Genomic DNA, 16,822 nt, shown 5'->3' on the forward strand with positions numbered 1-16,822 from the left:
ATTGCATACATTTTAACATGGTTTGTGTTAGTGTTTGGGAGCCCCTGGCTTTATTGGCTAGTTTCCATTTGCTTCCATTTGCAGCATATTCCTGTAACCCTGCCCTCTGGTATGCGATGCCCGCTCGGCTGAAAGGGCCGGTTAGCCATTGGAAGATGTTACATGTATGTGAACACTTGGGGTATCCTTCAGTACTTATCTAAATATTAATGTATTCTCCATAATAGGGGTTATGCATAGAAACTGAATTTGAAAAGCCATGGCTACTGAACCATTAAATTGGTTGCTATAGTGATATGACCATTTTTACGTTTGGTACCAGGTCAACGTTGGAACTCAATAAAGCGTACAATTGGAGGAAAAGAGGGCCGATGGGCCTTAACACCACTTTATGATTTGTATTTGCACAATTTTTGTGGTATAATGCAGACCAATTATAAAGGTAAAACCTATCCACGCCAAAGTACAGTGACCCAGTTTTTAAGGTGTCTGATGTCTGTCTGTGGGTTCTTGGTCTTTGTCACAGTGTTTTAAATTACCATGCCATCCCTTCCCTGTATGTCATGTAGTGTGAGAACACAGGAAAGAATGATTGCGTTTTTCAGTGTAACAGGAATTAGAAGGGATGATTAAGAAGCTTTGGGTATTATAATCACTTAAAATGAATCCTGCTTTTTCACACTTTACATTGTGGCACAGTGAAAAATACCTTATGAATATCATTAGCAGATACTGTGATGGAATCTGCATAATGCAGCAACCACGGCTCTTTGTGAAATATTAATATATTCTCCCAAGGCAGAGCTGTGTTAGCACAAGTCTGCTCCTTAAAAGTGAAATATATCCGCAGAATGAAATTATATTTACCCTGCGGAGCAGCAGTTAATGGTTGTGTTGGATTTTTTATTGTTATTGTTGAAATGTTACTGTCTGGAGAAGGAACTCCTTGAATCATCCCTGGTGGTCCATCAGCCCTGTTACATGATCTGAGATGTCTCTTTTGCATAGGTAGATGTGTAAGCCCCGTGTTTATGTATGCAGTCCTATAACACACTGCCGTAAAGGCCCAGGTGTGAGAAGAATGTTCTAGATGAATACCCTGCTTACACAGCTAACATTTTTTGTGCAAATAAAGCAACATTTTCTAAATTCCACTACAGTGAAAGTGTGTTTAGTTAGTGATGATCACGTGATCCATTCCCTACTTATTTTATTGCTAAGAGATTAAAAGCCACAGATAAATTAAAAGAGATAGTTCTAGCTCATTGCAGACCCAAAGGTAATAGGTAAATATTATTGCTGCATTATGAAAATTCCTTTTAAGAGCATACATTTTTATATTAGGTATTGTACTTTTAAAACATGAAGTATAGATACAGGGGTTTAACGTTACTGACGCCATTTCTTGTGTCATGATGAAAAGTTATATAAAGATAATTTATTCTCACATTGTTCATTGTTAGTCTGCCAGACTGCCCCGCCACTAGCTGTGTTTATTCTGGTTGCATTTAATGCTGTAGATCAAGCTGAGTTGGGTATGATTATTGTGTAGGAGATAGGAGGTGGCTTCTAATCCAATGACTACAATTACAGCTTATCCACAACACCAGGACTTCCCAGAGGACACAACACAACCTTAGAAGGCACAGACAGACTGTATTACACAAAAAAACACACACTGTTAACATGTCACAGTGATATACATTCCAGTCATAATGTACATTCACAATTCCATACAGTCTCAGAGTTTTAGATCTTACAGTCCGCTGTTACAGGATCACAGAACATTTTACACAGTGCATGGTGTGAAATATCACAGTGCTCCTGGCATAATAGGCAGAGCACAATAGCACATTCTCATGGTATTCTAGCACATTGCATTACCATGCTAACACGGTGGAACAAATGAACACAACATGTTAAATGATTTATAGCATTTAAACACGTGTAGTTTCACATGAGATTATTGGTGAAAATCTTTAAAGGGGAAGTCCCGTGGGGGAACAAATATTTCCCTTCCTGCACAAAATATACAGTAATGTAGGTTAGTATTGAAAAAACCCACCTCCTTTATGTGCGGTGGAGGAGGCTGCAGTCGTTGTCACTCTTGACATTTGGGTGACTTCCTGCTCAAACACCACATTGAGGTGTCTCTTTATGGTAATGGTAATGAAGTCAGTTGCTCTATATGCTTTCATTAGTCAGTGCCCCACTTGTTGATTAATATTAAACCAAAGGAGTTTTATACTGGGCTAACAAAACAGAGCAAGACCACATACAAATGGCTACAAAGCAGAACCGTTCTACTTGTAATCTGATACTATAAAAACAATAGAGTCCCCATGTTGGAAACATAGGAAACTATAGGGGTTATAGATTCTATACAGGTAATAGTATTCCTATGTTTTGACATATACTGTATATATCTAGGTAGGCATATGTTTTATTACACAAACACATTGTTCCATTTGCTCACCATGCCCACATTCCAAATAACTTTACCACTAATTATGTGTTTATTATATATAAAAGAACATATGTAAACACAGTAAAAGGCAGCAAGCGTGCACACCATTGTCAAACTATTTATATCTACAAATATGCGTAAACATATAACCCTCCATACACATAAACACACACATCTAATATGTATAACAGCGAGGGAAACAATAGTGAACTTTTCACAAGTGAAAAAGATCCAAGAGGTGTCCGATGGGTAATGAATCTAAAAGCATTTTTCACACTTTTTTTTCAGCTGCATGATCTTTCCCAACGTACAAGCGCAGGTCAGAAGCACAGGGCATGAATGTGACTGGCAGTGTGACAAAACGTAATTGTCACAGATTAGCAGCGTCACCTGTCACCTCTGCTCCCTTCTCAGGGTATTTTGCACTACAAAAAAAAAAAAAGTACACTGGAAGGAATGGTCCCCTTGGCGATGGATGGGGAATGTTGGGTGGGGGTGTTTAGCTTACAGACGTAGGTACTAACAATAGCAAGCCAGCGGTAAAGTTCAATGGGCGGACTCCTTCTATGTCCGTGTGCCGACGTAGGCGGATTTTAGGCAGGTTTCATGATCATCAGGTGGCATTTTGTTGCTCCCCAGGATATAAATATAAACTAGGTGAGCCTGTATGTAGTGCCTCCCAGAGCTGGGAGGTGTGTATTAGGAGAAATACGTGTGGTTGGCTGGGGAGGCTCTGAGCGGTGTGTATATAATACAGTACAGAGAGAGTCCGGGGCCACTTCACAGGCAGCGCGAGGAGGAAGCCGACCAGGACCACTTTTATCAAAAGCACATTCTATCCAAAAGCAGCTACAGTGGGGGATCTGCATCTCCTCACGGGACCACCTGAATGAATATCCAAGGTGGTCTTGCTTCTCCTTCAAGCGAGACCCTCTGAGCCACCACGACCCTCTAATCATCACGGCACGATCGCACAGTCTAAGACCGAGGCTGCTGTTGAAGCGACACCCTGAGTAAGGACCATCAGCTACAGGTAGGAGCCCCCCCCCGTACCCTCAGCACCAAGGACAGCGTCATCTCCAGTGCAGGGGGCAACACCCGCTACCCCTCAGTTGCCCTACTGCCCTAAATGCAAGCAGATCAGGGCATGGGACCTGTCACCATTGCTTCACCCATCCGCTCTGCAGTTAAACTGATTAGAGAGGCTTGGTGAATACTTTTCACCCCCCTAAAAACTACCTGTTGAAACAAAGGTTCAGATGGCCGAGGGTTAAAAGGGTGCCGCATCGCATAGTATTAATTCATTCAGCTTTGGGGTGTCTGTCTTTGGGGTCTCTGTGAACGTATATCAGGGGCTGCGGATGGATGGAACTGTGGTGTTTATGTAGAATGTTACTTTATAGCCCCAAGACATCTTACTTTTGAGATTTGACCCTTTCGTGACTGTTTTCTGTTTCAAAATCCCACTGTCTATTTGGGTTGCTGTGACATAACCCAAGCAGAAAGATTTGCTGCAGCGAATGTAATTGCAGCAGACTTTCAGTCACCTCCTCCAATGTTCAACCATCTGCCTATTGTTAGATCACATTATAACCACTTCCCTGCTGGAGAGATAGAGATAAGGTGGAGGGGGGGGGGTCAGGAACATTATTTTTAATGCCACAGTATTGCTTTAAACTCTTCAAATAGTTAAATTCAGGGTGCAACAGATGAAATGTCAGTGACTGGAATTGTTTCATTAAAGTTTTATGTCCTGTTGTATTATGGCCAGGGATGGCAGCTTGGCATGGCCCTAACATACCTGTAATTAAAATGCCAGGTAAGCAGGGCTCTGCTCATGTCTCCACAGCTAATAAAATGAAACTAGAAGGAAATGAGAAAGATGGATAAGGTAGGTGAGAAATGCACTTAGAAAGCAGGTGAGGGTAAGAGACAGGCTATTGTTTAACTATAAAAGGTATTTTGCAAACTCTCAGACTATGGCTACCCAAGTCAATATGCTTCCACCTCCAACATAATGCACACCCCACCACTTTGTTCAATGTGCCCATATTGAAAAACTATCCAAGCCATGCATCATTAACAAGTTCCTGCTACATTCTCCTAAAATAGTCAATTACACGGCTCTCAAAATCTGCAACTTATTTCATCCAGCTTCTGCCTACAATCTAAACAGTCCTTTATAACACATTACTTCATGTATTTAGGTCCCTTTTATTCCCCAATAATTAGTAGCATTCCTGCATTGCTCAGCGCCCAATATACTTTCTATATAGATAGTCCACAACGCTGTGTACGCAGTGTGTATGTCTCACTACAATGTCTCACTACACTACAAATGTATATTCATCAAAATATGTTTTTGGGTTATTTCCTACTTGGTAATAGCCACCGCAAAGTTTATACCTTTGTGCTGTACATGTACATTTTGCAAATCAGAAGCAAGAAGAATAAAAATGTATATTTATTGCATTCCCTGATGATGCACTACTGTCACAATTGTAGAGCTCTGTACCCATCTCTTTCAGTCAATCGCACAGCACTGCACATAGTAAACAAATAGATGCATGCAGTGAATGCAACATCCCTACTAACATGTTACCCGATCCCTGCTAGTTTAACGGAAGTGAACACAGAGATTGCTCACATCTCACTCTCTCTCTGCTCCCCTTTTTATCCGTGGTTGTACTGCATGAGCATATAGGAAAATGGCATAATTTCCCAGCATTCGTGGTCACTTTATCTGCAGAGCCATGTGAGAAGTCTGCCAGTGGAGGTACAGATCTCACTATACCTTCTCACAACAATGTCGGTACACCCCCCATCACCATCTCTGATAGAAACTGGGACAGTTAGGGATATATTTAAACAATGATAGATACACCTGTAGTTTTCTGTGCATGAGAAATATTTCAGGATCTGGGCTCCTGAACACAATTGGAGGCCTACAAAGGGACACTTCCCTTGTAGACAGAATACTGCAAAGTGTTGTTCTCATACCAGACAATAAAAACATTGCACAGAGAACTACAGAACATTACATACTCATCTAGAGGTTTATAGTGCATTGCTCACTTGTGTCTTACAGAAAAATAACTATAGATCATTGCATACAATGTACAGATATATAAGCAGCGCACACAGAGAAATGGATATTTAAGCAGATGTAGAGTATTGCACAAACCAGGGGTCAAGTGTATTACATTGCTGGTGGATTGATGGTTAGCGCTCCAAGCTGTTTTATGAGAGCTGTAGAACAGTGTGTCCCTATATCACTACCAGATCATTAGACACGGATCATGTTTTATATGAGAGGATTTGCGGGTAAATCCAGTGGCAGAGTGCAAAGCATTGGGCCTCCTTGAAATGTACGTTCATGGGTCCTATGTGAATGTATAAGGGCACAAACTGTGTCGGCATTCACTTATACCATATAAGCAAATGTATGTGGACACCTGACCATCACACCTATATTTCTTTTTGGTTGACGCAGCCACTTACATATGTGGGTGGTCCCGCTGACCAACGTAGGCGGTATCACCGACAGCAGTTGGTGGGCCCAATGACATCAGTGGGCATTTCTGCTGATGTTGCAAGACACACCCCCATTTAAGGAGGGGAAATGGCGGGAAGTGGGGCGTTTCAGAACCCCGCTCCCGTGACCCGGAGGATTTGGGTGTCGACCTGGAGAAGCAGCGATTCCCAGGGATGGATATAACACAGTGTGCATGTCTGGCGATAACTGTTAAAATCATAGTATTAGATTTCTATATGGCAGCTTCAAACGGCCAATTTGCTTAACATGTTTTCCTGCTGAAATGTTAAAACCCTGGAAATGATGAATAGTCGAAAGTGAATTTGAAATGAAACATGCAAACTTCTCCAACATAATTGTACTTTCATGATTCAAGGGCTATTCTGGGTGTGTACAGGCTCAAAGCAAAACAATTTAGGAGGGTTGTCTCTGCTGCATTTGATCATACTAAATAGAGAAGGCAATGTATAAGCATATGTAATCTTCCTTTTTGTTTGAATACATTGTTGCTATATAACAGTATAACAAATGTTGCATGTTGAATACACCCCAGATCTGTTCTCTGATGAGGGGCCCATAGATGACTGGGAGCCCTAAGCAACTGTTTAATCTAGTTAGATGAGAGGGCCAGCTGCGTACAGTTTTCTCTAACATGGAGCCACAAACAGCAAAATTCACATTGGAAGGTTTGAAGCACAATTTAGGAATGTATGTCATATTGTATATCATATTGGTACAACGGTTTTCCTGTTTGCTCTAGTGTTGCCGCTAAACACTAATAGGTGGAGGGCTACAGAAATTTGAAGTGTCACATTTAACAGAAATAAAAAAAAACCTGTTTATTATGTTTGTGCAGATAGCTCCTATTTGGTTGCAGATGTCACAGTTAACACAGATTTGTAGACCCACGTCTCTGTCTCTCTGAGAGAGCATGCATTGTAGGTGTCTGATGGAGTTATCCTCAGGACTTTCTGACTTCAAGTGTGTACTGTTGGAAAATCATACACTAAAAATGTATATAACATTATAATTCAGTTTCTGGGCAATATGGCCATTTTTATGGTACGTGACTTTGGAACCTATTAATAGCTATCTAGAACCAGAATAAACAATAATTTAAATATTTTTTTGTGCTGTTTAAATGCACGTTATTGTGTTTGTTTTTGGGCGTACTCTCATACCCAGGAAACATTCAGAGCTCTTAAAACAAAGAGACACCCGGAGAGAAAAGATGGAAAGATGAAATGAGGTCCCTAACATGGACTGTTCTTTCTATTGCACATCGGTTAGCAGAGACTGTCACGCCTAATTCTTGCAGACACAGACCTAAAGAACAGTTCACGCAATATTATCCAAAGAAATGCTTACACTGATCATATACAGAGCTTTGTACAATACATTACACACTTAGTTTCCCTCTAGACTATGCCTAGACAGCACACCAACAAAAGGAGTCAGAAAACATAAGCGGTGCTTATATAATAATACTAATTTATTGAAAAACACAAATTAAATAAATATAAATAGTGTGTGTGTGTGTATATATATATATATATATATATATATATATATATATATATATATATATATCCAGTATTATAAATAAGCTGATTTACTTGTGAGATGTTAAACCACCTAACAAAGATGCCCCTTCTCCAATCTGTTGTCAGAGAAAGGCATCAAACATGCCTTTTACTATATTACAAAATTATATTAATTTTTTTCCCTAGGGTATACTAGTCATTAATTGTTAGCATGCAAAATATAATGTAATGTTGTTTTGTAGGGACCCATATATATAGACTATGAGCATACCTGCCAAGTGTACATTGGACCCTTTATATATTCCTTTTCCAAAGGAACTGGGTATGTAAATTGCTATAAATAGATCACAAAGTCACAAAATAAGTCTTTGTAAAACTTTGTCCCCGGGCATACCTCTAATCGCACCCCTAAAATAAGTATCCCAATGACTATTTGGTATTTGGGTATGATGTGTTGTATGTATTTTGACACACACCGATCAATAAACATACTTACTGTTGTTTCTATACACACTGCTTTTAATGCAGAAAATGGGTTTATTATTGTAAACGATAAATTATTATTCTTCTAAATTCATGGCTCGCTTGAATAAATTACAATCACTGGGTCATAAAGTCACAGAAAACATATGGCAAACCAATACATGCTAAATACATTTTCCCATGTCTGGGAACGTCCCAGCTCAGGCTACCCAGAGCCTTCCCTCTTTGAGGGGGAGAGTGGCTACCGACGGATGCTGGTGAGTAGCTTCTTAAAGAATAACACTTAGTGTGTTATATATGAAGTGTACTAAAAGTAGTGCAATCGCAGAAACATTTCATTGGTTGCTATAGCGATTGCAGTACATTTAGAACTCAGGATTTTTGTACATAAACTCTGTAGAGTCTTGCAGGCCATCTACCGTCTGTAAAGCTTACAGTGCAGATATTTTCAACCTACAGCATTTGATATATATATATTTCTGTACGTCATTCCCATACAATACTTTTTTGGGGTTACAGAGAAGTGCCAGTGAGACTGTGTGTGTTTTGTAGGTATGAAAATAAATAGTGCAGAGCCTATATGTTGAGCATATACTCATATATAAACACTCACTGGCCACTTTATTAGGTACACCTGATCAATTGCTCGTTAACACAAATATCTAAACAGCCAATCACATGGCATCAGCTCTTGTCAGCTAAGAACAGGAAACTAAGGAAACAATTCGCACCACAATTGGACAATAGAAGACTGGAAGAACATAGCCTGGTTTGATGAGTCTCAATTCCAGCTATGACATTCAGATGGCAGGGTCAGACTTTGGCGTAAATAACATGAAAGCATGGATCCATCCTGTCTTGTCTCAACGGTTCAGGCTGGTGGTGGTCGTGTAATGGTGTGGGGGACATTTTCTTGGCACACTTTGGGTCTCTTAGTACCAATTGTGCGTCGTTTAAACGTGACAGCCTACCTGAGTATTGTTGCTGACCATGTCCATCCCTTTATGACCACAGTGTACCCATTTTCTGATGGCTACTTCCAGCAGGATAATGCACCATGTCACAAAGCTCACATCATCTCAAACTGGTTTCTTGAACATGACAATGAATTCACTGTACTCCAATGGCTTCCACAGTCACCAGATCTCAATCCAATAGAGCGCCTTTGGGATATGGTGGAACGGGAGATTCGCATCATGGATGTGCAGCCGACAAATCTGCAGCAACTGCGTGATGCCCTCATGTCCATATGGACCAAAATCTCTAAGGAATGTTTCCAGCACCTTGTAGAAATTATGCCACGAAGAATGAAGGCAGTTCTGAAGGCAAAATGAGGTACTAGCAAGGTGTACCTAATAAAGTGGCCAGTGAGTGTAATAATGCTATGGGATCTGCTGGCTCTCTGTAAATAAAATGTAATTCTATGAGAGTGTGTGGTGATGTGTTCATGTCAAAATAATATAGACCAAATGGCACCCCAAAATGCAATTAATATGTGCAAATAATAAAGCAAACAAGGTACAATCAACTCCCGCCTGTGCCCAACTGGTTAAATTACAGACAAATCTAATGGAAGGGAATTACACAAAAAATTATCACCCTTGATTAAGACCTGTTTGGTCGAAACGCTTTTCTGCCACTCTCTTGTTTGCCTATATATCCATGTAAGTGCATTATATGCTTTCACTTACGTTTAGGATTACAAATTATATTTTTAATACTATTTAGCGATTTTGTTATGCATATTTTTTTAGTGCAACTGCCTTTCATTAGATTTGTGTGCATATGCCATGCCTACAGACAGCAAACCAGATTTTGACAGCATGACCCAGCACTGTGTGATGTGCACCTCGGATTTTGGGAGGTTACTATGCCTTTACTAGTACATTAGAGAATAAAGTAAGGATTTATTCACTAAGGTGGGCTCTGGAGTGACGTTAATGAGTTGAATTTGCAACTCTCCTGCAAATGCATCCCTGTATTACACCTTAGTGGATGAACCCCAAGACACTAAATGTAAGACAGGCATGCTCATAAATGAAAGGTCATTAAGCAGATTGCGTATGCTTGGTGACTCTGTAATGCTAATGATGTGGAACTGATCACTAGTTACCCTGAGGCATCTCAGGTGTCAAGTTAGCATTGTTTGTTCAGGGCCTGGCGCACAATGCAGTGATATAACACATAGTTTGTTAGCACTTGAAGATCCTGTCTGTTGCTGGTAAACTTTCAGCTATTGTGACATTACATTTTGTATTACCTCAGTGATGTTTTGATGTCACATACAGCTACACAAGTTTAGGGGACATTCAGTTCTAATTACAGTCTAATCAAATCTCTAAATACTCAAATCTCTCTTCATACAATGGTATACCAGGGCTGTATTGTCCATAAACTATAGGAGTCTCCATTTCACTACACAAGAGATGTGTTTAATCTTTCTTCCACATAGCTAAGGGCATATATGTATTTATGGCGTGCTGAATGTCAACAGACTCCCTTTAATCACCACTGGCAAACACACTACCCACTCATCTCATACAAAAAGTCACCTTGTGGCAGCGCATTGTGGGGAGGACACATAGAATCTGAAAAGGCGGTCTGTGTTGCAACAGTGCTGATCTTCACCAATTTTACAGCTCACAGGTCTGGTAAGGGAAGATCAGAGGATTTCACTAACTGACCTATGATCCACACTCTGTAGAAAAGTATAGTTAAAATGATACCATTTATTGGCTAACTGAGAGTTTAATTGCAAGCTTTCGAGACCAAATTGTTAGGTCCCTTCTATGGCTAAGCAGCTGCACACAACATGAGAGCCTCTGTGGGCAATGCCAGGAATGAGCTTAGGTGTTGTAAAGCACACCACCACTGGACTCTGGAGAAGTGGAAATGTTTTCGTTAGATTGATGAATCATGCTTCACTATCTGGAAGTCTGATGGATAAATCTAGGTTTGGCAGATGCCAGGAGAACGCTGTAAAGTTTGGTGGAGAATGGATAACGGTCTGGGGCTGTTTTTAAAGGTTTGCGACAATCACTTTAGTTCAATGGAAGGTTAATGCTAGATTTATGAGCTTTGGGGCCTGGATCAATTATACAAGAATGACCCCCACTCTGGGTTTTCTACCTTCAGCAAGCTCGCTTTCCCCCATTTCTCTGCTTTTTGCCTCGTGCAATCATTTTTCCTTCTATTGTTTTCTTCCCTCCATCTTTTGTACCTCATCCTTTTCTCACCTTTTTCTATCATCTTTCCTCTTTATTCTTTTATCTTGCTTGTCTACCTTTTACATTTTTCATCCTCCTAACTTCATCCTCCTAACCTCCTAGACACACACACTCACACGCATACATATACACATTAGAAACACACACACACACACACACATATATATATATATATATATATATATATATATATATATATATATATATATATATATATATATATATATATATATATATATATATATACGTCTACATACATACACACACGTGACCTGACTGTATCACCACTTCAGTAACTCTCTCCTGGACCAGTCAGTGAAAAGTACCTTGGAATGATGCTGAATGCGCTTCACCGTTAATCCGGCCCTGAAGGAGACCTGATTTTATGTCTGTTTGTAACAGACATTAACATTAAAATTAAAAGAAGGAAATATTGTGGTGTTCCTTTAACAGCCAAAAACAAAAGCCATATATTTCACATAATTGTCCAGCACATGTAAAGCACTGGCCTGCAGTGAAAGGAATCAATTAATGAAGAATCCATTACAATACCTTACAACTCTCCCATTTTTGGAACTCAGTCCAAAAAAGTGGACACCCAGTCCCTTGTTGTAGGACTAAGTGGTACCTGGGTACAGTATATCTATGTACCTCCTGTAACAAATACACACAAACTAACAGGCACACTCACACCAACACTCACTCACCCTAACAACACAAACACACCCACTATAACAGCAAACACTTATACATACTCTCCTTTGCCCACTTCTACTCTCCCCCTGTCCCAGACCCCACTAATCCTAGGTTTACTCCCTGATACTCTACCACCATCTGCTGAGACACACACTAATTCTAACACCAAACAATAACACCTACACGCATGCTAACACCAAATACTAACACACAGGCTTATGCAAACACCATAACATACATAACATCCAACACCATACATAACACCATACATAACAGGCACCCATGCTAACATCATATGCTCAAGCAAGGGCCCTTACACTCAAGATTTGCTGTACATGTACTGTACATGCAGGAAATATTGGTATTTCCTACTCCTTGATGTTGACCTAAAATGTACTGTGGAAGATTATACTTTATGATGAGGAGCTCATGTGTTCTAAGAACAGGAGACCATGGAGCCAATAAGACTGTTTTGACATTTTTTGGCGTGGTGAATGGACTTCATATCCCACTCAGCACTGGCAGCTATTTTAATAGACCAATTTTGAGGCAAACTTCTTAACTTGGACGTATTGTTGGTTGGTATTATAGTAAGACCACAGAGAATATAATTGGAACCTTGCACCAGAATTAATTCATATTAATTAAAAACAAATCCCCTGTACATGCCTGAGAGGCCTAAGTGCCAGTGAACAAACACTGACACCTTAACCCGGGACTACCGAGAGGACCTTATACTCTGTAAAATGTCACCACGCCCTATACCTTGAAGTGCTGGTTTCTTAGCTGGCCTGTATGTGGCATTTCATACAAAGTAGTTGCATATGCTGTGTCACATACAATGAGTAAGGCCCTGCAATGGTGTGATGATACTAATACAGGTTAATGCAGGTTAGCATACAGATCACTGACTAGTAGCATGTGTGCAGAACAATAGGTAATCAAACTGCACATTAACATTTCAGCATAGTTTGTTTATGTCTGTATTAAAAGTGTTTGTTCCACTATTTGCGTATCTCTGTGTTTTGTGATTTTGCTGCAGGATCAGTGGTTTCATGTGAGTTTTCCTACATCCCACACCTCTGCTATGTGCTATTAAGCAAGGCATCCTAATTGTAACATACCCTCTTGTCTTAGTTTTGCACTACTGGCCACATCCGGCGCACCCAGGTTATCAAACACAAAGGGAGGGGGTGTTTGGGTAGGGGTGGTAGCACTCGGATTGCTGGAGGATCCAGGAAGCAGGACACTGATACAGTAGGCAATAATTAAGACTGACTTTTCTCAGCAAGCTACAGGTACTAATTAACCTCTTTCGTGCCAGTTAATCTCAAGATGAATTGCATGCAAGTTTGCTGCAGAACACATATGTTCGTTTATGCTTGTTCCCTTTCTGCATGTATTTTTGCTTAGCAATGTGTGTGTATCTGATAGAACATTAGTGTTTGTGTCAATATTTATGTTATTTTAGTATTTTAACCTAGGAACGTTATTTCTTTTCCAGCCAGGAAGCTCTTTTCATCTGCATCATTTATTTCTACTGCTCCTATAACCCCTACACACGTGTACAATGTGGCTTTTAGAGAGGATCCGTGGCACCGTAGACCATAGCACTGGGCGTCAGTCTGGAGAAACTGGTGACAAACAATCCAAGAGTGGACCCTACAGCAATGTGCTAACACCAGACAAGATCCCAGATTTCTTTATACCTCCAAAACTGACCAGCATGCCAGCTGAGGGTGGAGGGGCTGAGGGAGTATCTGCAGGAGAGGGGACTCCATCTAAACCCAACCTTGGTACATCTGCCTCTGAGCAGAATTTGTCAGGTAGACGCCCTCAGCGCAGTCCACGTTTGCCAACCAAAGCTGCCTCAGAAAGTCGCAACCTATTGAAAGCAGCCAATCGTCACATTATACAGATTGAGAGTGCTGATGAATGGGCATCAGAGGAAGACTTGGGCACAAACGCAGACCCTCAGTCTCAGACTGCAATGTCTCTGCCATATGTCCCTAAAGCTCAAACATCGTATGGGTTTGTTACTCTGATGGAGAGCCCGCACACCCGGCGCAAGGAATCTCTTTTTCACAGTGAGCAAGGCTCCCTCTCCCCTTGTCCATCTCAATCTAGTTCTCCAAGTTCTCAGAGACGAAGCGCAACAGAAGGAGGAGGAGGCTCCCAACTGAACCCCTCAGACTTTGGCATGTCATTGATGAACCCCTACCGTTATTTTAGTGGTGGTGAGAGTGATACCTGCTCCTCAGCTGAGTCCTCACCATTCAGTTCTCCACTGCTTTCTCGCTCAGTCTCACTGCTTAAGATCTTTACACCAGACACACAATCTAAGCTTATAAAACTCAAGCACTCTGTGGCCAGAAACAGCTCACTATCTACAGATGAGTGTAGCTCAGCAGACACCAGTCCCAGCATGCCCAGAAGGAGACTACGTGGTGCCAAGGGAGCTGGCGTGGTTGCAAGCCAACAAGGCATTTCTCCATTAGATCTCCCGCAAAAAGAACATAATGTTGGACTCAGCAAAGGTGGTAGTATGAGGCTTGTAGCGGAATATGATCCATCCAATGCTCGACTTAGGGTTCGGTTGATTGCAGCAGAGCACCTATTTGATAAACTGTGTGACCTCAAAGGGGTGAACTGCTGTGTTGTCTTATATCTGAACCCAGGCAAAGTCCACCGTCAAAGAAGCACCATCATCAAGAACAGTCGGAACCCAGTGTTCAATGAGGACTTTTTCTTTGATGGTCTGGTGGCTGGAAGTGCCAAGAAGATGTCACTAAAACTGAAGGTGTTGAACAAAGGCAGCAGCCTGAAAAGAGACACTTTACTGGGTGAAAAGGAGATCCCACTGACTGCTCTCTTGCCATTCCTATGAGAATGGACAAAATGAGGTGATGTCATGGGGTGGGAGGAGGTTAGTTTTTCTCTGCATCAGGGGCTGCATTTCACCAGTGGTGCTATGCCGCTATGCTGAGGTGTAAAACCCTGCGGAGCTTTGAACCCTTAAAACTACAGGCACGCAGATTATTGCACCTTGGAAGTTGTTACAGACATGCAGCTAATAGCATTTTCAGTTGACATCACTTTCAGATAAATCAAAAAATATCTTAATGTGTGAATGGTAATGCACATTTAAGCAACAGACTATTGCACTTAAGTAGTTATTCATGTTACCCGCATCTTTAGAGACCATTACTACAAACCATGCAATGTCAACAGGCAGAGGTGTTTAAACAATAACCCCACATTGCTCTACGAGAATCAGAACAATATATGTTTTACAGCATAGCGATTGTGGTACTGAAAAAGATAATCCTTGATTTGCATTGTATATATAATTCTACTGCAGATAACTTTCAGTGTCTGACTCACACGCTGATAAGATACCAGGAACCCATCAAACAAAAAGCCAGTGCCTGCAGCTACACCTCTGCTAGATTACTTCTCTTCGGCCCCTATCGCCCTGCCGCCCTAAACAACTAGGTACCGCCTCCCCTGGCATATTAGCCTGGAAATTAATGCACTCTATCTGGCAACTGCGCAGTGACGCTGTTTTGTATGACCGTAACCTTGAGCTACAAGTGACATGCTTCCATTAATTCTATAGATGTCAAAAGCAGATAGAGTTGTTAGTGTCTGCATGCACAGGTTAGAAGTCCCTTTCTTGTAGCATTCTACCAATACCTGCTACCATACCCATCAACATTCTGCACCTTGCAGCAACAAGGGTTCTCAAATCATTTTTTTTTACTGGTTGAAAACATTGATTTATTCATTTCTCTTGTTTTCAAAAAAGACATGTGAATTTCAACAAACATTTTTGTTCTTTTTCTTCCCCATTATTAAAATGTATTGAGTAGTGGTTGGCAGAAATGATGGCTGAGAATCATGGCATTTTTATTCACTGAGAGGGGGAGAGGTAGCTAAGTGGAATGGCCTCCCAGCAGAAACTTGCTCTGACATAAAAAGAACTGCACATTAACCACACATTAACTCCTGGCATCCCCTTCTGCAATACCCTCCATTCCACACTATATCTCCTCTTTGCTCCCTCTCCTTTTACTATCTCGTCTCTGTTAGGTCAGTTTCTTTGACATGGAGTAGATGTTTATATAGCTGTCTATAATCCAGCAATACCCTCATAAACTTGCACATGATGTATTTGTAAATATAAATTATTTGAAGCATGACATATTTACCAATTTGCACGGTTGTTTCTGAGTCGTTGCCTCCCTCTGTTTGTTGTACTTTGACATTTTTTGTTTAAAAAGGATATTAAAGGCTATAGTATTTTACATGCAAGTTTACCACTGCAGTAAAATGTGCAATTAGCACTGCTGCTGTGGACTACAGCTCCCACAATGCTCAGATAGTCTCAATACAGACTTAAATGATAGAAGTTGAGGCCCAAAGCACGGAGATTAGATGTACTTGACTGATGAATATGTTATTTCTGAAACAGACCATAGATTCCCTTTCAGAAGAGCCATCCAAAAGTCGGATTAGGAATCTTGTGAGTGGAGGACCACTTCCAGGGTACCTCCCAAAGGTTGGCAGAGTTGGATGCATACGTCTATTATGCATCCTTTATAAGCATCTCTAGTAAACTCCTTTTAGGGGACACATGAAAATTACATGTTTGCATGTTTTTGGTACATTATTATTATTCTAAGTATCCTTAGCTAGTCCCTTATTGACAACAGATTATAGACTCTTGTGCTAACAAGCATGGCAAAACTTGAACAGATTCTTATCCTCTTCTCTCAAAATATGACCTAACCAAGACACCACGTGCCTCTACATTAGAAATACATGTTCCAGCGTAAATAAGGTGGGCAATTGCCCCCTGAGCAACTTA

The 16,822-nt window shown here is 40.8% G+C and overlaps 1 protein-coding gene across 1 annotated transcript; it reads left to right on the forward strand.

Annotated features, from left to right (window-relative positions):
• Positions 1-3,012: 3,012 nt before the first annotated feature.
• C2CD4C (C2 calcium dependent domain containing 4C) lies at positions 3,013-15,672 on the forward strand. The gene is made up of 2 exons (XM_053465358.1): positions 3,013-3,500; positions 13,465-15,672. The coding sequence occupies exon 2, from the start codon at positions 13,523-13,525 to the stop codon at positions 14,837-14,839; it is 1,317 nt and encodes a 438-aa protein (XP_053321333.1). The 5' UTR covers positions 3,013-3,500; positions 13,465-13,522; the 3' UTR covers positions 14,840-15,672.
• Positions 15,673-16,822: the final 1,150 nt, after the last annotated feature.

Source organism: Spea bombifrons, chromosome 1, assembly GCF_027358695.1.
Source record: "Spea bombifrons isolate aSpeBom1 chromosome 1, aSpeBom1.2.pri, whole genome shotgun sequence".
Classification (NCBI taxonomy): Eukaryota; Metazoa; Chordata; class Amphibia; order Anura; family Pelobatidae; genus Spea; species Spea bombifrons.